The sequence below is a fragment of the Coregonus lavaretus genome, assembly GCF_964263955.1.
Source record: "Coregonus lavaretus genome assembly, chromosome: 1".
In the NCBI taxonomy this organism is placed as follows: domain Eukaryota; kingdom Metazoa; phylum Chordata; class Actinopteri; order Salmoniformes; family Salmonidae; genus Coregonus; species Coregonus lavaretus.
In genome coordinates, this window is record NC_139988.1 from 44097760 (window position 1) to 44123213 (window position 25454).

Genomic DNA, 25454 nt, shown 5'->3' on the forward strand with positions numbered 1-25454 from the left:
TTCCAAAACGCAGATTCGTCTGTCAGACTGCCAGATGGTGAAGCGTGATTCATCACTCCAGAGAACACGTTTCCACTGCTCCAGAGTCTAATAGCGGCAAGCATTACACCACTCCTGCCGACGCTTGTCATTGCGCATGGTGATCTTAGGCTGGTGTGCGGCTGCTCGGCAATGGAAACCAAATTCATGAAGCCCCCCGACGAACAGTTATTGTGCTGACGTTGCTTCAAGAGGCAGTTTGGAACTCGGTAGTGAGTGTTGCAACCGAGGACAGACTATCAGCACTCGGCGGTCCCGTTCTGTGAGCTTGTGTGGCCTACCACTTCGCGGCTGAGCCGTTGTTGCTCCCATTAACAGCACTTACAGTTAACCGGGGCAGCTCTAGCAGGGCAGAAATTTTATGAACTGACTTGTTGGAAAGGTTGCATCCTATGACGGCGCCACGTTGAAAGTCACTGAGTTCTTCAGTAAGGCCATTCTACTGCCAATGTTTGTCTATGGAGATTGCATGACTTTGTGCTCGATTTTATACACCGGTCAGCAACATTGTGGCTGAAATAGCCAAATCCACTAATTTGAAGGGGTGTCCACAAATGTTTTCCTTTTTTTTTTCTTTTTTTTGCCTAAAACTGAACTTTTGAGAAACAGATCTTGAAACCAGGATTCATCTGTGAAGAGCACACTTCTCCAGTGTGCCAGTGGCCATCGAAGGTGAGCATTTTCCCACTGAAGTTGGTTTCGACGCCAAACTGCAGTCAGGTCAAGACCCTGGTGAAGACGACGAGCATGCAGATGAGCTTCCCTGAGATGGTTTCTGACAGTTAGTGCAGAAATTATTCGGTTGTGCAAACCCAAAGTTTCATCAACTGTCCAAGTGGCTTGTGTCAAACGTTCCCACAGGTGAAGAAGCCGGATGTGGAGGTCCTGGGCTGGTGTGGTTACACGTGGTTTGCGATTGTGAGTCCGGTTGGATGTACTGACAAATTCTTTAAAACGACGTTGGAGGCAGCTTATGGTAAAGAAATGAACACTCAATTCTCTGGCAACAGCTCTAGTGGGCATTCCTGCAGTCAGCATGGCAATTACACGCTCCCTCAAAACTTCAGACATCTGTGGCATTGTGTTGTGTGACAAAACTGCACATTTTAGAGTGGCCTTTTATTGTCCCCAGCACAAGGTGCACCTGTGTAATGATCATGCTGTTTAATCAGCTTCTTGATATGCCACACTTGTCAGGTGGATGGAATATCTTGGCAAAGGAGAAATGCTCACTAACAGGGATGTAAACACATTTGTGTACATAATTGGAGATAAATAATATTTCTGTGAGTATGGAACATTTCTGGGATTTTTAGTTCAGCTCATGAAACATGGGACCAACACTTTACATGTTGTGTTTATATTTGTGTTCGGTGTACAACAATAAGTAAACATTATTAAATTGACAAGTGTTCAATGACTATATGCATAGGGCAGCAGTCTCTAAGGTGCAAGTTTGAGTACTGGGTGGTAGCCGGCTAGTAACAGTGACTAATGTTCAGGGAAGTGTGCTGGGTGGAGGCTAGTGGTGATTATTTAAGAGTCTGATGACCTGTAGATGGAATCTGTTTTTCAGTCTCTCTGTCACAGCTTTGATGCACCTATACTGTCTCTGCCTTCTAGATTGCAGTGGGGTGAACAGAACGTGGCTCAAGCGGCTGAGGTCCTTGATGATCTTCGTGGCCTTCCTGTGACAGCGGTTGATGTCGTGGAGGGCAGGCAGTGTGCCCCCAGTGATTTGTTGGGCTGAATGCACCACCCTCTGGAGAGCCCTGCGGTTGCGGACGGTGCAGTTGCCGTACCAGGCGGTGATACAGCCCGGCAGGATGTTCTCAATTGTGCATCTGTAGAAGTTCATGAGGGTCTTAGAGGCCAAGCTGAATTTCTTCAGCCTCCTGAGGATGAAGAGGCGCTGTTGTGTCTTCTTCACCACACTGTCTGTGTGGATGAACCATTTAAGTTTGTCAGTGATGTTCATGCCGAGGAACTTGAAACTTTTCAATCTTTCCACTGTGGTCCCATCGATGTGGTTGGGGGCGAGCTCCATCTGATGTCTCCTGAAGTCCACGATCAGCTCCTTCATTTTGTTGACGTTGAGGGAGAGGTCATTTTCTGGCACCACTCCGCTAGGGCCCTCACCTCCTCCCTGTAGGCTGTCTCGTCGTTGTTGGTAATCAGGCCTATCACTGTTGTATAATCTGCAAACTTGATGATTGCGATGGAGACGTGCGTGGCCACGCAGTTATGGGTGAACAGGGAGTACAGGAGGGGGCTGAGCACATTTAGTTTAGTTACCTTCACTTTCTTGTGTACAGGAATAGTTGTGGACATCTTGAAGCAAGTGGGGATTGGGATAGGGAGAGATTGAATATGTTCGTAAACACTCCAGCCAGCTGGTCTGCACATGCTCTGAGGATGCATCTAGCTTTGTGAGGGTTAACACGCTTAAATTTCGTACTCATGTCGGCCATGGAGAACGAGAGCTCACAGTCCTTGTGAGCATCGGTGGCCCGCATTGGCAGCACTGTGTTTTCCTTGAAGCGGATGAAGAAGGTGTTTAGCTTGTCCGGAAGCAAGGTGTCGGTGTCCGCTATGTAGCTGGTTTTCCCTTTATGATCCGTGATTGTCTGGATTCCCTGCCACATATTTCTTGTGCCTGAACCGTTGAATTGCGGCTCTATTGCCTGTTTGATTGCCTTATGGAGGGCATAGCTAGGTTGTTTGTGCTTGTCCATATTCCCAGTCACCTTGCCATGGTTAAATGCGATGGTTTGCGCTTTCAGTTTTGCGCGAATGCTGCTATCTAGCCACGTGTTTTGGTTTGGATGAGTTCTAATTGTCACAGTGGGAACAACATCCTCTATGCACTTCCTGATTAACTCAATCACAGAGTCAGTGTATAAGTCAATGTTATTCTCAGAGGCAACACGGAATATATCCCAGTCCACATGAACAATACGAAGCATAGATTTCGATTGGTCAGACCAACGTTGAACAGTCCTTACCATGGGAACTACCTGTTTCTGCCTATAGAAAGGGAGGAGCAGAATGGAGGCGTGATCTGATTTGCCGAAGGGAGGGTGGGGGAGGGCCTTGTAGCTGTCCCAGAAGGGGGAGTAGCAATGGTCAAGAATTATTGATGAGTGAGTAGCGCAGGCGATGTGTTGATTAAACTTTGGTAGCGTTTTCTTTATTAAGGTTTGCTTTTTTAAAGAAAGGTTCTTGGAAGAATTGGCTTGCATAAGGTTCTTTGTGGAGCCAAAAACCTCATATGGTTCTAACTTAAACCTTTATTTTTAAGAGTATCTAAAAAAGACTGAGTTAAAATGATTGAAAATGATTGGGGAGAGTAGGTGAAACCTTTATAGAAACCCTAGTTCTTCTTGTACTTAAGATGGTATATTCTGAACATTCTACTTTGATATAGTTTTTGGACCTTATCCCTGTATCCCGGAGCCTGGTCTAGCTCTGGTCAGTGGCAGGACTCCACCCTACATGCTCCCACAGTATCTACAGTAACTATCAAGTCAAGTATGTTAAATTATTCAGATTAAATGTGCCACTAGCATATGTTTTACATTTTCACGACCATAAGGTCGAAATTAAGCTACGTTTTCACATCGGCTGTGAATTCATGATGTTTGAAATGAAAGATGTTTAAATGTCGTTGTTGCCACAGTGCTAATGTTGAACATAATAAAATCCCAAAACAAAACCAAGCATTATTATTATGGATTCTATCATTGTGGAAATGGGCTGAGGTATTCCTCTGGTTTACTTGTCAACATCGTGACATACGCGTCCCAGCTGGCAATGCTGGAACACTCCAGCATCTTACATCACCAGCTAGTGCTGAGTCGCTCTGGTTCATGTATATGGGCCTTTCGGTAATTAATAAAACATGAACGTGCACTTTGAAAGCAGTCTTCAGTATAAACCTTTTAATTTTTTCTGCCATGTAACAAGGTATAAAGAACACACTATTATTTGTATCCCTGGCACGAACACATAGACTTAGGGATAACTGGGCAACAGTAAAAAATTAGACAACAAACAACTTTCCCTATTTTCATGGAGTAGGTCTGTGGGCCTAATGGCAGGTTTGGTAAATAAGTGATTCTATGCAAAGAGAAGATATTAAGTGGTCTTTAGAGGAGGAGAGCAATGGGGGGAGATAATAATTCACAAAATGGGACAAACACCAAATTGAGACTCTGCATGCAGAATTCTGCAAAAACATCCTCCGTGTACAACGTAAAACACCAAATAATGCATGCAGAGCAGAATTAGGCCAATACCCGCTAATTATCAAAATCCAGAAAAGAGCCGTTAAATTCTATAACCACTTAAAAGGAAGCGATTCCCAAACCTTCCATAACAAAGCCATCACCTACAGAGAGATGAACTTGGAGAAGAGTCCCCTAAGTAAGCTTGTCCTGGGCCTATGTTCACAAACACAAACAGACCCCACACAGCCCAGGACAACAACAACAACAACAACAACAACAACACAATTAGACCCAACCAAATCATGAGAAAACAAAAAGAGAATTACTTGACACATTGGAAAGAACAAACAAAAAAACTGAGCAAACTAGAATGCTATTTGGCCCTAAACAGAGAGTACACAGTGGCAGAATACCTGACCACTGTGACTGACCCAAACTTAAGGAAAGCTTTGACTATGTACAGACTCAGTGAGCATAGCCTTGCTATTGAGAAAGGCCGCCGTAGGCAGACCTGGCTCTCAAGAGAAGACAGGCTATGTGCACACTGCCCACAAAATGAGGTGGAAACTGAGCTGCACTTCCTAACCTCCTGCCAAATGTATGACCATATTAGAGACACATATTTCCCTCAGATTACAGCGATCCACAAAGAATTCGAAAACAAACCCAATTTTGATAAACTCCCTTATCTACTGGGTGAAAAACCACAGTGTGCCATCACAGCTGCAAGATTTGTGACCTGTTGCCACAAGAAAAGGGCAACCAGTGAAGAACAAACACCATTGTAAATACAACCCATATTTATGTTTATTTATTTTCCCATTTGTACTTTAACTATTTGCACATTGTTACAACACTGTATATATACATAATATGACATTTGAAATGTCTTTATTCTTTTGAAACTTCTGAGTGTAATGTTTACTGTTAATATTTATTGTTTATTTCACTTTTGTTTACTATCTACTTCCCTTGCTTTGGCAATGTTAACACACGTTTCCCATGCCAATAAAGCCCTTAAATTGAAATTGAATTGATAAGAAGAAGAAAGGCTCTGATATAGAGAGAGAGAGAGAGAGAGAGAGAGAGAGAGAGAGAGAGAGAGAGAGAGAGAGAGAGAGAGAGAGAGAGAGAGAGAGAGAGAGAGAGAGAGAGAGAGACAACAAGGTAGCACGTCCGGTGAACAGCTCAGGGTTCCATAGCCGCAGGCAGAACAGTTGAAACTGGAGGGGGAGCATACTTAAATTCACACAGGACACCAGATAAGACAGGAGAATTACACCAGATATAACAGACTGACCCTAGCCATAGACTATTGCAACATAGATACTGGAGGCTGAGACAGGGGGGGTCAGGGGACACTGTGGCCCCGTCTGACAATATCCGCAGACAGGGCCAACAAGGCAGGATATAACCCCACCCACTTTGCCAAAGCACAGCCCCTCACCACTAGAGGGATATCAAGAGAGAGAGAGAATAAAGACATTTGAACTTGAATTTGACTCTGGGAGAGAAAGACAAAGAAATAAATAGGTTGTTTGTAATGAGACAGTCATGGTTTCAGTCACTGTGGAGCTGCAGTTAGGAAAAACATCTCATCCATGTTAATAGAGTGAGAACAGCAGTAGCCATATTCAGTGTAGGAGTAAGACCTTCAGACACTGACTGGTAATGGCTGAATAAATATTTTAAGCGGCAGCATTAGTCCATGGGGTGTGTGGGACAAATGATGAGGAGGGCAGATGAGGTGTGTGTGTACATACTTGGCTTCCAACGCCAAGGCAAACACTCCGGCTGCTTCTGGAGCTGCTGCTGATGTTCCAGAGTGGCGCAGGGTGCAGTTTCCATACAGGTCCGTGGTGGCCTACCATAACACAACCATGGAAGATGAAGAATGTAGTCTTATCAGTGAGCTCACAACATTCAACAAGAAGAGAGGAGAGGAGGGGAGAGGAGAGGAAAGTGGAGAAGAAAATACTTCAAGAATGCAAATGATTCAGTAAACATTTGATTCAGATGTTGAGTTTAATTACAGATAACCAGAGATAATATCCAATTATCTAATTAGTCAGTGCTGTCAAATACGGTTCTCATGTACACTATATGTCCAAAAGTATGTGGACACTCCTTCAAATGTGTGGATTCAGCTATTTCAGCCACACCCATTGCTGACAGGTGTATCAATTCGAGCACACAGCCATGCAATCTCCATAAACAAACATTAACATTAGAATTGCCTTACTGAAGAGCTCAGTGACTTTCAACGTGGCACCGTCATTGGATGCCAACTTTCCAACAAGTCACATTTTTGCCCTGCTAGAGCTACCCCGGTCAACTGTAAGTGCTGTTATTTTTAAGTGGAAACGTCTAGGAGCAACAACGGCTAAGCTGCGAAGTGGTAGGCCACACAAGCTCACAGAACGGGACCGCCGAGTGCTGAAGAGTGTAGCGCGTAAAAATAATCTCTCCTCGGTTGCAACACTCACTACCGAGTTCCAAACGGCCTCTGGAGGCAACGTCAGCACAAGAACTGGTCGTCGGGAGCTTCATGAAATTGGTTTGCATGGCCGAGCAGCCACAAACAAGCCTAAGATCACCATGCACAATGCCAAGCGTCGGCTGGAGTGGTGTAAATCTCGCCGCCATTGGACTCTGGAGCAGTGGAAACGCGTTCTCTGGAGTAATGATTCACGCTTCACCATCTGGCAGTCCATCAAACATCTTTGGGAAGAATTGGAACGCCGACTGCGAGCCAGGCCTAATCACCCAACATCAGTGCCCGACCTCACTAATGCTCTTGTGGCTGAATGGAAGCACGTCCCCGCAGCAATGTTCCAACATCTAGTGGAAAGCCTTCCCAAAAGAATGAGACTATTATAGCAGCAAAGGGGGGACCAACTTCGTATTAATGCCCATGATTTTGGTATGAGATGTTCGACAAGCAGGTGTCCACATCCTTTTGGTCATGTAGTGTATGAGAGTGACATCTCTTGATAATCAATACACTGAGAGAGAGATTTATTTGTCCGAATATTCCCTGTAAAAAATGGAGTAGCCTTCACTGAACACGATCAAATCTAACTGTATTTGTACAATGCTTTTTTAAAACATTGCCTACGAATGACATACACAAAAAAAAACAATAACAAGCTACTATAGGGTAAAGTGGCAAGGGAAAACTCCAGTGAGTGAAAGGGATTAGTATGACCAGAATTACTGTAGTATGACTAAGGTCAGATGGAGATCTCACTCACTCACTCACTCACTCACTCACTCACTCATTCACTCACTCACTCACTCTCTCACTCACTCTCTCACTCACCACACCAGCCTCAGGGTTCCTCTTGCGTCCGTTGCTGAAGGTGGATGCGAGGGTGGAAGAGCAGCTCTCGTCATACAGGGCCGTGCGGCCGTCGTTGATGGCTGAGTTGATGGAGATGGTCCACATGCTGGAGGCGTAACCGTCGCAGTTACAGTCGTCATAGCTACCGCCGTCTCCAGAGGCCCATACGTAGATACTGCCTTTCCCTCCTCTGCCCTACAAGACAACACATCACCCTGTTGCAGGATAACTTTTCTGCAATGCAGGAAATGTAAAACTTATAGTGTATTTGAGGTTTAAAAAGGCTTCTGATGTTTGTAATTTCCACTTAATTTCAGACTTGATTTTAATTTACGGAAAATGTATCAACACCTACAAAAAATGTCATTAATTATAATGCACATAACAATTCACATGTCCTGTTGCTGCAGGTTTATTTTCCTGCTGCAGCAAACTGGCTCAAATTAAGATCCTACATCTATAGTGATAGCAGTACATTGGCAGTAGTGCTGTAGTGGTAAGACTAGTTACATTATTTTACAATGGTCCAACAATTATCATACAAGACTGCAAAGCTTGGCCATTGCAATCATGGTAATTCAAAGTTTCCTGACTATCACTATAACTGCTACTGTGACTACTACCACTGCTACTACCTTCAAATAATACAACCGAAAATGTGCTGTTGAGTGCCTCACACTGTTGAGAATAATAGATAATGACAATAGAGTTTTCTTCAGATGTACTGAGAAACATAATGGTATAATGTAGAGAAACACCAGTGTCAAGCTTTTAGTTTGTAACTCAAGGTTTCTTATTTTCCTCCAGCTCTGGTATTTGACACATCTTTGTGGTATGATAGCTCTTATCTTCTGTTACTGACAATCAGTTACATACAGTGCAATGGGAAAGTATTCAGACCCCTTGACTTTTTCCACATTTTGTTACGTTACAGCCTTTTCTAAAATTGATTAAATTGTTTTTTTCCCCTCATCACTCTATACACAATACCCTATAATGACAAAGCAAAAACAGGTTTTAGAAATGTTTGCTAATTTATAAAAAAACTAAAAAAGAAATACCTTATTTACATAAGTATTCAGACCCTTTGCTATGAGACTCGAAATTGAGTAGCAAAAAATGTCTGCTGCATTGAAGGTCCCCGTCTGGATGAATCCTGGCACCATCCCTATGGTGAAGCATGGTGATGGCAGCATCATGCTATGGGTATGTTTTTCAGCGGCAGGGACTGGGAGACTAGTCAGGATTGAGAGAAAGATGAATGGAGCAAAGTACAGAGAGATCTTTGATCAAAACCTGCTCCAGAGCGCCCAGGACCTCAGACTGGGGCCAAGGTTCCCCTTCCAACAGGACAAAAACCCTAAGCACACAGCCAAAACAACGCAGGAGTGGCTTTGGGACAAGTCTCTGAATGTCCTTGAGTGGCCCAGCCAGAACCAGATCAAACATCTCTGGAGAGACCTGAAAATAGCAGTGCAGCGACACTCCCCATCCAACCTGAAAGAGCTTAAGAGGATCTGCAGAGAAGAATGGGAGAAACTCCCCATATACAGGTGTGCCAAGCTTGTAGCATCATACTCAAGACGCCTCGAGGCTGTAATCGCTGCCAAAGGTGCTTCAACAAAGTACTGAGTAAAGGGTCCGTATACTTATGTAAATGTAATATTTCCGTTTTTTTATTTTATACTAACGGTCAAAAGTTTTAGAACAGCTACTCATTCAAGGGTTTTCTTTATTTTTACTATTTTCTACACTGTAGAACAATAGTGAAGACATCAAAACTATGAAATAACACATATGGAATCATATAGTAACCAAAAAAGTGTTAATCAAATCAAAATATATTTTATATTTGAGATTCTTCAAATAGCCACCCTGACAGCTTTGCACACTCTTGGCATTCTCTTAACCAGCTTCATGTGGTAATCACCTGGAATTCATTTCAATTAACAGGTGTGCCTATTTGGATGACATCATCATCCACAGCCAAGGTTGGGAAGAGCACCTGATGCGCCTCCAGGTGGTACTGGATGCGCTCAGGCAAGCCAGGTAGACAGCGAATCCCAAGAAATGCAAGCTGGAGTTCGAGGAGGTGGAGTACCTGGGGTATTTGATCGGAAGTGGGAACGTCAAGCCCCAGGAGAGGAAGGTCCAGGCTGTTCGTGACTGGCCCATTCCCCTCACCAAGACACAGGTCAAGTCCTTCCTGGGGCTGGCGGGATACTATAGGCGGTTTATCCCTAACTTTGCAGCTATAGCCTCCCCCCTTACCGATCTGACCAGGGCCCGTCTCCCGAAAACAGTGAAGTGGTTGGATGAGGCCGAAGCGGCGTTCAGGCGTCTGAAGGAGGCCCTGTGCTCCCATCCGATTCTCATGACGCCCGATTTCCAGGTACCGATGCTGGTGCAGATGGATGCCTGCAACACGGGACTAGGGGCCGTCCTGTCCCAGGTACATGATGGGGAGGAACACCCCATCATGTACAGTACCAGTCCAAAGTTTGGACACACCTACTCATTCAAGTTTTTTTTTTCCTACATTGTAGAATAATAGTGAAGACATCAAAACTATGATATAACACATATGGAATCATGTAGTAACCAAAAAAGTGTTAATCAAATCAAAATATATTTTATATTAGAGATTCTTCAAATCGCTACCCTTTGCCTTGATGACAGCTTTGCACACTCTTGGCATTCTCTCAACCAGCTTCACCTGGAATTGTTTTCCATCAGTCTTGAAGGGTTCCCACATATGCTGAGCACTTGTTGGCTGCTTTTCCTTCACTCTGCCGTCCGACTCATCCCAAACCATCTCATTTGGGTTGAGGTCGGGGGATTGTGGAGGCCAGGTCATCTGATGCAGCACTCCATCACTCTCCTTCTTGGTAAAATAGCCCGTACACAGCCTGGAGGTGTGTTGGGTCATTGTCCTGTTGAAAAACAAATGATAGTCCCACTAAGCCCAAACCAGATGGGATGGCGTATCGCTGCAGAATGATTTGGTAGCCATGCTGGTTGTGTGCCTTGAATTCTAAATAAATCACACAGAGTGTCACCAGCAAAGCACCCCCACACCTCCTCCATGCTTTACGGTGGGAACTACACATGCGGAGACCATCCGTTCACCCACTCCGCGTCTCACAAAGACACGGTGGTTGGAACCAAAAATCTCAAATTTGGACTCCAGACCAAAGGACACATTTCCACCGGTCTAATGTCCATTGCTCATGTTTCTTGGCCCAAGCAGGTCTATTCTTCTTATTGATGTCCTTTAGCAGTGGTTTCAAACAGTCCCCTCTGAACAGTTGATGTTGAGATGTGTCTGTTACTTGAACTCTGTGAAGCATATCTTTGGGCTGCAATTTCTGAGGCTGGTAACTCTAATGAACTTATCCTCTGCAGCAGAGCTAACTCTGGGTCTTCCTTTCCTGTGGCGGTCCTCATGAGAGCCAGTTTCATCATAACGTTTGGTGGTTTTTGCAACTGCACTTGAAGAAATTTTCAAAGTTCTTGAAATGTTCTGTTTTGACTGACCTTCATGTCTTAAAGTAATGATGGACTACCGTTTCTCTTTGCTTATTTGAGCTGTTCTTTCCATAATATGGACTTGGTCTTTTACCAAATAGGGATATCTTCTGTATACCCCCACTGTAACGATCTCGGTTCGACAGACGCTGGGAGACGGGAAGCAAGTACAGGGTGATGATTTAATAAATAAAAGACATGGAGTAAAACACAGACAGCGTCTGGACAGGGGAAACGAAACAACATCAATGCAGACACCGGGATCAAACTGGGGAACAGACAGATATAGAAGGGGCTATCAACAAAGTAAAGGAGTCCAGGTGAGTAAGAGACTTACTGAATTGAGTAAGAGACTTACTGAAATTGAAAACATCCAGGCATTTACATATAAAATCCAGTCTTGCTTTATCAAAGGCCTTTTCAAAATCCAGTATGAACACTAGGCCTGGCTTCTTAGATGTTTCATGTTGTTCTATTATTTCCAGTAGTTGTCATATATTATCTCCAATTTATCGGTAATGTATTATACCTGTCTGATGAACAATACCTGGTAAAACGTTTTAATTCTGAGTACTATGCATTTTGCTAGTATCTTTTCATCACAACATTGAAGTGTAAGAGGCCTCGCAGTTTTTTAGTTGGACTGGATCTTTATATTTGCCATCCAGATCTTGTTTTAATAATAGTGAAATCAGACCTTCATGCTGAGTGCCTGGCAGACTACCATTTTTATAGGAGTAGGTAACACAAGCTAATAATGGAGCTGTGAGTATATCAAAAAAGGCTTGATATACCTCTACCGGTATACCATCGAGCCCTGGGGTTTTTCCAGATTGAAATGATTTAATAGCCTCAAAACGTTATTCCTCTGTAATTTGGCCTTCTCACTGATCTTTTTGTGCATTTTGTTAATTTTTCATATTTTCTGGGGGGGGAGAATTCCTTACAGTAATCGTCATTCAGAGTGTGAGGAGGAGACGGAAAAGAAAACATCTGCTTAAAATCTATTATTTAGCTTCCTCTTTTAAAATATAATTAGGAGAATCATGGATGACTCCGTCTTTAGTAAGAGCTTCTGCAAATTATTTTTGGTAGCGTTCCCGTGTTGAAGATTCAGGAACAATTCGGTGCATTTTTCTCCATATTCCATCCAGTTTGCTTTATTTTTGTAATAGATTACATTAGATCGTTCTTGAATAAGTTCCTCCAGTTCTTTTTGTTTTTCCTCTAACTTGTTTTGTATCTCTGTAGTACCGTTTTTATTGCTATCTACCTGTACTGTTAGTTCCTATATTTCCCTTGTTGGTCTTGTCTCTTTAGACAGAAACTGCTTTTTTCTTTACTGATGAATATTGAATTGAATTACCTCTGAAGGTACATTTTTGAGTTCCTTTTTTCATGACAGAAAATTATTTCAAAGCCCCATTCCTTTTTCCACACAACTTCATCTAAAGATGTAGAGTAAGTTTCCTGTTAACAGTATATGTTATATTCCTTTTCTTTTAGCCATGTAAAGACTGATCGTCTTTTCTTATAATCTGATAAGCCGTTACAATTATAACTGGCTATACTTATTTCATCCCTTACCATAACTAGATACTATTCTCAGTCTAACTTACCATAATTTTTGCTTTTAAAATTACTGCCATAGGAGGTATCATGATGGTCAAAAATAGAGATTTCAAATGTCTGATGTTTAGAATTCAAGAAACAGGTTCTACCAATATGCACAAAGCAACTGGTGTTTTCATGTTATTTTTGTTCGCTTTTAGTTTTTTTTTTTTTTTCTTGCCTGTGAGCCAATGCCACAGATGTTATAACATTTTGTTTAGTATGTGTGTAGTAGATCTGAGTAGGTTGATGTGTGTGATATTGGATGTGATTTAGTGAAAGTGTGTATGATAACCCAGCCAATTTGCATGGTTGAGTGTCTATGTGTGTAACATGAAGTGAGTGTAGCCTTAATATTCAGGATGATTATTGTAATCCATATCGTATCAACATCATAGTTGCTCTGTGTGTGTGTATGTGTGTGTTTGATCTAGGCTGCCATGACCAACAATGGGGCGCTGGTAAAGACCTCATCCCCATCCTCACCTCTTGCATGCTCACCAATGGTCGTCGATGGTGAGACCAGAATTAGGTAGGATATGTCTGACCTGTTCAAACTTCAACATAGTATATGTTTGTGTGTCAGAACTGCCATTGGTAATAGAACAGTGACAATGTCTGTATGTGTTCACAGATACAGATACATGAGCCAGCACTTGGGAGACTTGCAAGACTGACAGACAGGATTGATACTGATGTCTCTGAATGGAGATAGACCTTGCACTCAGCGATAAAATGAAGTCGCATTAAAGGCATGAGCTCTGCTTTGTTTTTTTGCGCAGGCTGTACACAGTTCATCAGTCTCTCATTCACAATTTGACAAGCGCTTGATAATGCCTCGAATTTCCCGGCTGCATTCCCTTTGTGTGGCCATAATCCCCGTAAGAAATCCGTGCCTTTTGTGGCCGTTGTTCCGTTGGGCTGAATATTATAATTATAATTCCCTTCTCCCTGCTGCATGCCAAAGCAATGAGTCGGACGCAAAGGATATTCTACAGTCACCAGACAAGGCCCAAATCCCCGTCATTCGCATGAGAAAGAGACAGAGATATCGTGGACGTAGGTCGGGGTGCCTTGTAAGGATCCGAGGTGAGCACGTAATCTGCCTCTACCATCAGTCCTATTAGCCAACGTACAATCATTGGAAAACAAAATGGACAACCCACGATCACAGATATCCTACCAACGGGACATTAAAAACTAATATCTTATGTTTCACCGAGTCGTGGCTGAACGACGACATGGATAACATACAGCTGGCGGGATATATACGCTACACCGGCAGGATAGAATGGCTGACTCTGGTAAGACAAGGGGTGGTGGTCTGTGTATATTTGTAAACAACAGCTGGTGCATGAAATCTAATATTAAGGAAGTCTCAAGGTTTTGCTCGTCTGAGGTAGAGTATCTCATGATAAGCTGTAGACCACATTATATACCAAGAGAGTTTTCATCTATATTTTTCGTAACTGTTTATTTACCACCACAAACCGATGCTCGCACTAAGATTGCACTCAATGAGCTGTATAAGGCCATAAGCAAACAGGAAAACGCTCATCCAGAGGCAGCGCTCCTAGTGGCCGGGGACTTTAATGCAGGGAAACTTAAATACGTTCTACCTAATTTCTACCAGCATTTTAAATGTGCAACCAGAGGGAAAAAAAACTCTAGACCACCTTTACTCCACACACAGAGACAGGTACAAAGCTCTCCCTCACCCTCCATTTGGCAAATCTGACCATAATTCTATCCTTCTGATTGCTGCTTATAAGTAAAAACTAAAGCAGGAAGCACCAGTGACTCGGTTAATAAGGAAGTGGTCAGATGACGCAGATGCTAAGCAACAGGATTGTTTTGCTAGCACAGACTGGAATATGTTCCAGGAATCTTCCGATGGCATTGAGGAGTACACGACATCAGTCACTGGCTTCATCAATAAGTGCATCGATGATGTCGTCCCCACAGTGACCGTACGTACATACCCCAACCAGAAGCCATGGATTACAGGCAACATCCGCACTGAGGTAAAGGGTAGAGCTGCCGCTTTCAAGGAGCGGGACTCTAACCCGGGCGCTTATAAGAAATCCCGCTATGCCCGCCGATGAACCATCAAACAGGCAAAGAGTCAATACAGGACTATGATTGAATCGTACTACACCGCCAGTGACACTAGCCTACCAGACGAGCTATATCACTTCTATGCGCGCTTCGAGGCAAGAAACACTGAAGCATGCATGAGAGCATCAGATATTCCGGATGACTATGTGATCGCGCTCTCCGTAGCCGATGTGAGTAAGACTTCAAGCAGGTCAACATTCACAAGGCCGCAGGGCCAGACGGATTACCAGGACACGTACTCCGAGCATGCGCTGACCAACTAGCAAGTGTCTTCACTGACATTTTCAACCTGTCCCTGACTGAGTCTGTAATACCAACATGTTTCAAGCAGACCACCATAGTCCCTGTGCCCAAGAATACTAAGATAACCTGCCTAAATGACAACCAACCCTTAGCACTCACGTCTGTAGCCATTAAGTGCTTTGAAAGGCTGGTCATGGCTCACATCAACACCATTATACCAGAAACCCTAGACCCACTCCATTTTGCATACCGCCCCAACAGATCCACATATGATGCATTCTCTATTGCACTCCACACTGCCCTTTCCCACCTGGACAAGAGGAACACCTACTTGAGAATGCTATTCATTGACTACAGCTCAGCGTTCAACACCATAGTGCCCTCAAAGCTCATCACTAAGCTAACGACCCTGGGACTAAACACCTCCCTCTGCAACTTGATCCTGGACTTCCTGACGGGCCACCCCCAGGTGGTAAGGGTTGGTTACAACACATCTGCCACGCTGATCCTCAACACGGGGGCCCCTCAGGGCTGCGTGTTCAGTCCCCTCCTGTACTCCCTGTTCAGCCATGACTGCATGGCCAGGCACAACTCCAATACCATCATTTTTAGGAAGGCCCTAAATATTGTCAAAGACTCCAGCCAACCTAGACATGGACTGTTCTCTCTGCTACCGCACGGCAAGCGGTACCGGAGCGCCAAGTCTAGGTCCAAAAGGCTTCTTAACAGCTTCTACCCCCAAGCCATAAGACTCCTGACTATTCTACCCAGACTATTTACATACTACCCCTCTTTTACGCTGCTGCTACTCTCTGTTTATTATCAATGCATAGTCACTTTAACTCTACCCACATGTGCATATTACCTCAATTACGTCGACTAACCTGTGCCCCCGCACATTGACTCTGTACCGGTACCCCCTGTATATAGCCTCCCTACTGTTATTTTAATTTACTGCTGCTCTTTAATTGTTTTATATTTGATTTTTTACTTATCTATTTTTTACTTAACACTTATTTTTCTTAAAACTGCATTGATGGTTAAGGGCTTGTAAGTAAGCATTTCACTGTAACGTCTACACCTGTTGTATTCGGCGCATGTGGCAAATAAAGTTTGATTTGATTTGATTTAACTTTATAAGAGTCTCGCAGGAATGGTTCTTGTTTGTTCCCTTACTGAGAATAATCACATGACTTCACATGTGAAATCCTTCCTATGTGATGATATTTCTCACAAATGAGATTTCACAGGTGATGCCCTGCAAACACGATTGAGTCATTGGGATGTCCCCAGAACGTCATCAGCCTTCTCAACGTACATATTTGACACACATGATTACATTGTGTATGTTTATCCATACATCTTTTTTTTTTTAAACATGTCCTAACATGGGATTTGAACTCACAACATCTTGGTTCACAGCATTCTGAAGCTCCTGCTACACCACCATGTCTGTGTCAATAATATAAGTAATAAGTAATGAATAGGTAATGAATCTGTAGGGAAGTTCTGAGAATGCTAGAGACTTTGTGGTGCAGCAGAAAGGTCAGTTTACCCCAAATTCAGAGATTATGAGTTTAAATCCCAGTTGGGGTCATATTGAAAAGTCAGCACTAAGTGATCATGCTAAATGTAATCATATTGATTAAAAATGTTTCCACTATTTTAGCTGAACAGCGTACCACTTACCTTAAAACCCCCATATGACTTCCCTTTCAAAAAAACACATGAAATGTGCATTGAAGTCGAGCAGTGAATTTCAAACAAAAGATTTAACCACAAATACCAGGGAGATTTTCCAGTGCCTCGCAAAGAAGGGCACCTATTGGCTGATGGGTAAAAAAAAAAGAAAAAGCAGACATTGAATATCCCTTTGAGAATGGTGAATTATTAATCACACTTTGGATGGTATCAATACAGCCGGTCACTACAAAGATACAGGTGAATCAAATCAAATCACATCAAATTGTATTTGTTACATGTATACACAACAGGTGTAGACCTTACAGTGAAATGCTTACTTACAAGCCCTTAACCAACAATGCAGTTTTAAGAAAAATAAGTGTTAAGTAAACAATAGATAAGTAAAATAACAGTGATATGGTGAAATCCCTGAGCGGTTTCCTTCCTCTCCGTCAACTGAGTTAGAAAGGACGGCTGTATCTTTGTAGTGACTGGGTTTATTGAATTATTTAAGAAAAGTGCAAGGGTGCCAATATATTTGGCCGCAACTGTATATATTTCCCCCCTCAAATCAAGGAAGGTCGCCTAGGTTGGTAACCCCTGATCTAGGTAAACCTGATTTACGTGTCCCTCTCTCCACATCTATTCCTGCCTCTCCATTTCAATTGCAAAGTGCTGTTTGAAATACAGTGAGATTACATATGTGCATGGCTACTGTCTCCAGCGCTCCCCCAATGAAGCACTCTTATGTATCTAGCACCACTTCCAGAATATTCCATGTGATTTATTTTATTATTATCCACGTCAATTTGCCAAACGAAGCCACCTTGCTCAAGATGCAAACTAAGTGCCTCGTTTAGAGTGAAGTGATTGTACCGGGGCAGGGGTGACAAGTGTTCCCCAGCTGTTGGAGAGAATTTAAAAAAGCATGCATGGCTGTTTAATGGAAGAACATTTTTATTTAATTATTCTCATCTTAGGTTGGTTGAAAATAAAGTGCTATTTTTGTTGTTGTACAACGTGCATCATGCTTAGCCTACGTAATGGTTTACATCTGTGATCATTAGTATGAGAGAATTAGTTGTGTTTATCTTAGCCAGGCTTAGAGCACATTTTGCACCTACTCAGCAACACTGGCTGAGACAAGGTCAGAGCAGATCAGACCACCCCCCTGCATGGTATTATGAATCATCAAGCAGCTAATTGCTACTGGCACTGGCAGTAGGCTAACTAACTGTGTGTGTCTGGGGGTGTCTGTGAACGTGTGTAACAGCAAGGCTGTTCTTTTTCCTATTCTGTGACTTGAGTCTCATGTACTGTATGCCTTTTCAAAGAACCCAGTTACCCCAGTAAGACAAGTACAGGTACTCTATAAATCAAATCAAATCAAAATATAAGCCTGCTATCCCCAGTCAGCCCAGTGTGTGTTTGTGTGTGTGTACCTTGTTGACTCCATCAGCCATGGCCTGCAAAGTGAGCTCTCGGGGTCCGTCTACTGTCTTGCCGTCGTCGGTGGGCCCCCAACTGGCACTGTAGATGTCAATGACCTGGGGCATGTGGCTGATGGATGATGCCTCAATGATGTCCGTCATGAAGGGTTGGTCCAGCATACGGATACCTGGGGGTGGAGGAGAGGATGGGTGGGGAGAGACAGGTATTGTAAGATACACATTGTCTATCAAATGAATCAGTCAAGCCATTGGTTACACATTATTATAATACTAAGCCACTTTTGACCTAATATATTTTGTATGGCTTGACTATTGCTTTAAAAACTGGAGTAAGTACTTTATAACTAAATGTACCGGTTACCAACCAGTTGATATGAGTATCTTTATATGGTTATTTTTTGCTAAGAGCCCTTATGGGCTTGTGTAGCATTGCCATGACAATAAAAGGTGCTGATGATGAGCACAAGAAGAGGGGGCTGGTGGCTAATTTATCTAACTCTGATTAAGATGAGGTAATTTGTGTTGGTGCTACAGTTTAACCTACATCTCCTTATGTTTGGCCCGTCTTTATACAAACTGTATGTATGAAACATATTCAGCCACCCTTGATGCATCTATTTGGAGGAAAAGTTGGGTACATAATGAAATCTCAAAACCAATTAATTTTAACATCAAAGCCTTCAATAGGGTGCTTCCACAACTCCTTTCAACCTCTATGGAAATGGATGACCTCGAGGATATTAACAACATACTGATGAAGAAGTCTTTCCACTGGAAATTTGAATTTCACCCAAAGCAAAGCGTTGACAGTTTGAAGATAAACTAGATGACAAACTGAACTGACGCCAGGTTTCTGGATGAGTGGACAAATCAAATCGCCAATAGTTATTTTCTTGTCCTCTATATTGCTGATTCCAGAGCAATATCATAGGGATACTTCAATAAGAAATTGAGGAATGGAATTGTCTACATTGATTTTGTTGTCATTTTGCTCCAGCTGCATTCTCACATTTACAGTAATTTGGTATAATTTGTCTGTGAGTTCACAAGCTGGTCAGTCAAGCTGGTCAATACTGGGGAGTGTCTGTGGAGAACATACTGTGTCCATTATTATTCGGTGTGGCATACTTTATAATTACAAGATGTATTTCACAATTTTAGGTAATTATGAGTTAAGTAAGATGGACAATAATATTATTATTATTGAGTATAGCTACCATTAGTATTGTTATTATCACCGCCACTTTTACACGTTATCTAACATTACTGTGATCACTAGTACTTTTACTTCAAAGCCAGCTGTTATTTACCACAGTATTACAGTTGTCTACATACCTGCCACCTTAGAGTTGTAGGCCACTCCCACTCCGCAGATGTTGTTGTTGGCTGCTGCAGACACCTCACCAGCACACCTTGTTCCATGACTACACACAGAAACACACAGGTAGATTGGGGAATGGGGATAAAGTTGGAAAACATAGTGGGACTTGGTTACTCGTCAATGTATCAGGTCTTTTACCACATATTGTTCAATTATTTTCTTCTTACTATAAAATCATATAATATAAAATAATGGCACGGGACTTATCTTGTCAGCTAAATGAACAAGTCTACAGCCTATGGCAGATAACATACAGTAGGTCAACTAATATTCTGTTCTTCTGAAATACATTTTCTTCACATCATGTTTCTTTAGACCTGACTAAAATAAATACTGGATTAATTGTGATTGTGTAAATTAAATTGATTTATTAGACTTTGTTAAATGTAGATGTTCCAAAGGGTTGCATCAGCGGCTTGTATGCAGCTTGTATGCGTGGAGGCCTGAAGATGCTAAACATGTTTATATTAATGAATGGCAATTACCATGAGACCGGCAGTCTTTTGCATGACAATAACTGGCTGACAAAATGTCATGCCGCCACATCCCTAGTTCCTACCACATTCATCCATTTGAAAGAAGATTAAGAAATTGATAGAATCTCCGATTTGCATTCAAATCAGATGGTTGGTTGAGGAGGTAGCATTTTAGAAGGGCATACGAGGGCAGTCTTGTGTTGTGCGTGCGTATGTGTCTGCATGTTTGTGTGTGTGTGTGTGAGTATCCCTGTGTGGGCTTCCCACAGGGTAGTTGCAGTGAACCCTCTCTGCTCTCCCAGCATGCCTTGCCACAGACAGTCTGCTGTTTATATACAACCAACTAATTACCCAACTAGTCCTGTGCTGCACTAACTCAGCAGCGGCAACACTGAGGTGTCTAGTGTCACATCCTGGCTGACAGCTAGGCATGCATTGACGAACAGGCACAATAAATACAATACAACACACACACACAGACACAAACACACAGATATGTGTGGAGGAGAGAGGAGAGCAGTGAGTGTGGATGGTGTTCTCTCTGTTTAATCATCTAGTCCTTGAGGTGCCATCAGCAGCAGTGGGTCATGCAGTGTGAAGTAGCGATGGGAGAGAGATAGGGCGCTATCGGACATAAGGTTGCCTCTGTGAGCACTGCAGCCAGGAGAGATTGGACCGATGCCAATCTGGCCTCCGTATCGCTATGTACAGTGTTATGAAAAAGTATTTGCCCCCTTTCTAATTTTCTCTACTTTTGCATATTTGTGATACTGAATGTTATCAGATCTTCAACCAAAACCTAATATTAGATAAAGGGAACATAAGTGAACAAATAACACAACAATTACATATTTATTTCATAAACAAAGTTATGCAACACCCAATTCCCCTGTGTGAAAAATAAATTGCCCCCTTACACTCAATAACTGGTTGTGCCACCTTTAACTGCAATGACTCCAACCAAATGCTTCCTGTAGTTGTTGATCTGTCACGCCCTGGCTCTGGGGACTCTTGTATGTTGAGCCAGGGTGTGTAGGGGTCTATGTTTTGTGTTCTATGTTCAGTTTCTAGTTCATGTGTTTTCTAGGTTGGCCGGGGTGGTTCTCAATCAGAGGCAACGAGAATCAGCTGTTGCTTGTTGTCTCTGATTGGGAACCATACTTAGGCAGCCTGTTGTGCACTTGTGTTTTGTGGGATCTTGTTCCGTGTTGGTTTGTGTTGTTAACCGAGGACTTCACGTATCGTTTGTTGTTTTGTTATTTGTATCGTGTTGCCAGTACATTATTAAAAAGATGTACGCATATCACGCTGCGCCTTGGTCCAATCATTATGACGAACGTGACAGAAGATCCCACCAATACAGGACCAAGCAGCGTGTCCAGGAGCAAACGCCGGAGGTAACGTTAGTGGATGTCCTCCTCTGTTGGGGGCAGATCACGGAGGAGGAGGCCGTCCGTTACCGGAGGGCGATGAAGGGGGAGACCCAGGCAGGAGAGGAGAAGCGGCGCCAACCGGGCCGTCGTAGGACAGGCGAGAGGCACCCCCAAGAGGGGGGGGTGCTGGTTCCTTCTATTAAGGCAAGTCATCCAGGTCCTGAGGCAGCAAAGCATCCCCAAACCATCACACCACCACCACCATGCTTGACCTTTGGTATGATGTTCTTACTGTGGAATGTAGAGTTTGGTTTTCGCCAGGCATTACTGGAACCATGTCGTCCAAAAAGTTATACATTTGAATCATCTGTCCATAGAACGTTCTTCCAAGAGTCTTGATGATCATCCAGGTGCTTTTTGACAAACTTGAGTCAACTTTTTGGACGAGATGGGTCCCATTATGCCTGGCGAAAACCAAACACCACATTCCACAGTAAGAACATCATACCAAAGGTCAAGCATGGTGGTGGTGGTGTGATGGTTTGGGGATGCTTTGCTGCCTCAGTACCTGGACGACTTGCCTTAATAGAAGGAACCATGAATTCTGCTCTGTATCAGAGAATTCTACAGGAGAATGTCAGACCATCCGTCTGTGAGCTGAAGCTGAAGCGCAGCTGGGTCATGCAGCAAGACAATGATCCAAAACACACAATCAAGTCTACATGAAAATTGCTAAAAAGCAACAAATTTGAAGTTTTGGAATGGCCTAGTCAAAGTCCAGACATAATCCTAATTGAGATGTGGCAGGACTTGAAACGAGCAGTTCATGCTTGAAAACCCACACGTCACTGAGTTAAAGCAGTTCTGCATGGAAGAGTGGGCCAAAATTCCTCCACAGCGACGTGAGAGACTGATCAACAACTACAGGAAGCATTTGGTTGGAGTCATTGCAGCTAAAGGTGGCACAACCAGTTATTGAGTGTAAGGGGGCAATTACTTTTTCACACAGGGGAATTGGGTGTTGCATAACTTTGTTTATGAAATAAATATATAATTGTTGTGTTATTTGTTCACTTATGTTCCCTTTATCTAATATTAGGTTTTGGTTGAAGATCTGATAACATTCAGTATCACAAATATGCAAAAGTAGATAAAATTAGAAAGGGGGCAAATACTTTTTCATAGCACTGTATCTCTCATAGATGATCTCACAGAGTGCATTGTGTAGGCAGATTTACATCACCGGAAGGAAAGGGCCAGGAAATGCAACACTCTGTGTAAATACTCTACAGATGACAAGCTATCTAATTAAGTAGATCCTTCACTTTTCAGACGATCTTCACTTCAACTCAGAGATATGCAGGAATACATGGGTTTGCAATTGCCCCACACAATGTACTGTGACCCACAGTACCTGCCTTCCCTAATATAATATCCATCTATCTCCTTAATAACTAGTTTGGGCCATATGTTTTGTGGACAATAACACTTCAGTAATAGTGCAGTAGCTATGAGTGCCCACAGATATCACTGACTAGAGCTACATGGAGAGAACATCAATACAGACTATGAGACCTGCCATACCATGGGCAAGCCAAGGAGAACAGAGTATATCCGACCCTAGGCTCACCTAACTCACTCCTCTACAAGCACACACTCATGCATGCACACACAAGTACACTCTTAGAAAAAAGGGTTCCAAAAGGGTTCTCGGGCTGTCCCCATAGAACCCTTTTTGGTTCCATGTAGAACTATTTTGGGTTCCATGTAGAACCCTCTGTGGAATGGGTTCTACATGGAACTCAAAAGGGTTCTACCTGGAACCAAAAGGGTTCTTCAAAGGGTTCTCCTATGGGGACAGCCAAATAACCTTTTTAGGTTCTAAATAGCACCTTTTTTCATGAGTGTATACACACACTTACACACACATAATTGAATACACTAACAGGTAACACACACACACACCCACAAATTGAAAAACAGTAATAAAACTATAGCTGATTGATGAATGCTTTGGGGCAGATGACTTTAGAGGGACACTGGCTGGCCAGTTAGTCTTTACCTGTTAAACCAGTCATCCGTGTAGCGGGGATACGGGTATGGGTCATTGCTGCTGAAGTCATAGCTGGCCTCGGCATTCTGAAAGGACAGGACACAAACCGTTAAAATCAGGCAGAGTACAAGAAACAACAGGAGGAAGATTGAGGGGGAAACAAGTAGCGTTAACACAAAAGTACAGAGCATCCCTTAAAGGTGCAATGACCTTCTCAAATCTAGTCTTGTCTTGTCCAGACCCAACCTAGACTGCTGTGATGTGCCTGCTTTACTAAAGACTGAACTGATGTTTTTGTTGTAGCTGCCTCTCTGCATCTATGTTCCCTCTAAGCTGTGTGCATGCGCATCTCCCCTTGGACTGCCGCACAGAATAAATATCAGCCCATGCAGAGAAACACGAGATTGAACTTCACTCTGCTTTCTAGTTTTCCCCTTCAGTTAAGACTATCAACTTTTCGCTCTACTGTGGGAATTGTGCTCGAATCAACGCAATATTAGCCACTTTCAATGTAACATACCGAAACAAAACTAACTATGCAAGACAGTATGCAAAACTAACTGTGCAAGAGATTTTCTTTTAGGCAGACTGCATTGGAGTAGGATTCTATTGCATTAACAGGCACGACTCAGGTCCCTACTCTACACAGGTCCGTACTCCGAGTTGCAGTAGGCCTATATGCAAATAGCCATTGCCATATATAGTAGCCAACATTTTTGGAGGATCAGGGGGTTAACGTTAGACAATGCAACTTGTGAACGATATATTTTCTGTAACACACCTAATAGTCACTATATGGTTTTTGTTCTTCCATCCCTAAGCTCCCTGCTCACTCAGCCTGTTTTTTCAAGCTTCCTGATAGTTAGAGATGAGGGAAAAGGTAACATTTCGTAATTTCTGAGCATTTTAATAACGTAAAATTATTATGGGTGATCTTTTGGTCATTCAAAGGCTATTTTTATTTGGGAAATAGGATGACTGTGCGGGACCTTTAAAGGTTGATTGCTTCGAGAAATAATTGTTTAGAATGTCCTCATGCCAAGCATGCTATAATGAAAACCTTTCAGTCTGATGGAAATACTGTATGTCACGTGGACCATATTAATATGAAGACAATTTCAAACAGGAGCGGCTGAGACACTGACACACCAATTACTCCCGCCATTTAATTCCACGTGGCCAAAAGTAATAGGAGCGGAAATAACAGCGGAAAAGCAGGAGAAAACAGATGCATTAGATGCACACATCTGTTGGAGAGTCATCAAACCAGCCTGCGTAATCAGCAAATGCCTGCTCTGCAGAAGAATCACACACACATTTACATATACATTTTAGTCATTTAGCAGACGCTCTTATCCACACACACTCACGTAGGCATGCACACACACACCCACACACGTAAATCTATAAATCCACCAACCATTACAGGAATCTCTATCTGTTCTTTACTCTCAAACTCTTTCTCTTTTTACACCTCTCCCTCTTTTTCTATCGCACTTGCTTCTCTTTGACATTGCTATATCGAAACAATCTTGAAAGGATGTCTCCCTCAAACTCTCTTGTTGTCTGAAAGCCACTCTGTCTTTCACGTTCCTCGTCCTCTTTTTCCACTCTTCTAACCAAAAAACGTTCAACCAGCCACCTTCAACAAGTCTCTTGTCAGTCTCTCTTTCTCTCTCTCTTTATAACTTTCCACTCCTCTCTCTCTCATCTTCCTCTCTCCTTCATCTCAGTCACAATCAAAAGCCCCTGTCTTTTCTAATCACCATTCTCCCTCATTTCTCTATTCGTAGTTTGTTGTCTTTCTGGGTGGCGTTCGTGACTCATGGGGTTTTTACAGAGTTGTGTGCCCCGTCACCAGAGAAATGAGGGAGATGGCGGTGAGAGTGTGGCGGTCCTCATTAGGAGTATAGAGCTGAACCCATC

General features: G+C 42.9%; 1 protein-coding gene across 1 annotated transcript in view; it reads right to left on the reverse strand.

Moving 5' to 3' along the window:
* The window catches only part of LOC311133207 (neuroendocrine convertase 2), a gene marked incomplete at both ends in the record, with an annotated part of 85911 nt that overhangs the window by 22274 nt on the left and 38183 nt on the right, over positions 1–25454 (reverse strand). The window contains 5 exons of the mRNA XM_084166688.1: positions 6032–6132; positions 7591–7806; positions 18237–18412; positions 19581–19669; positions 23538–23614. Coding sequence (XP_084022814.1) covers positions 6032–6132; positions 7591–7806; positions 18237–18412; positions 19581–19669; positions 23538–23614 — 659 coding nt within the window. The remainder of the gene's footprint in view (positions 1–6031; positions 6133–7590; positions 7807–18236; positions 18413–19580; positions 19670–23537; positions 23615–25454) is intronic.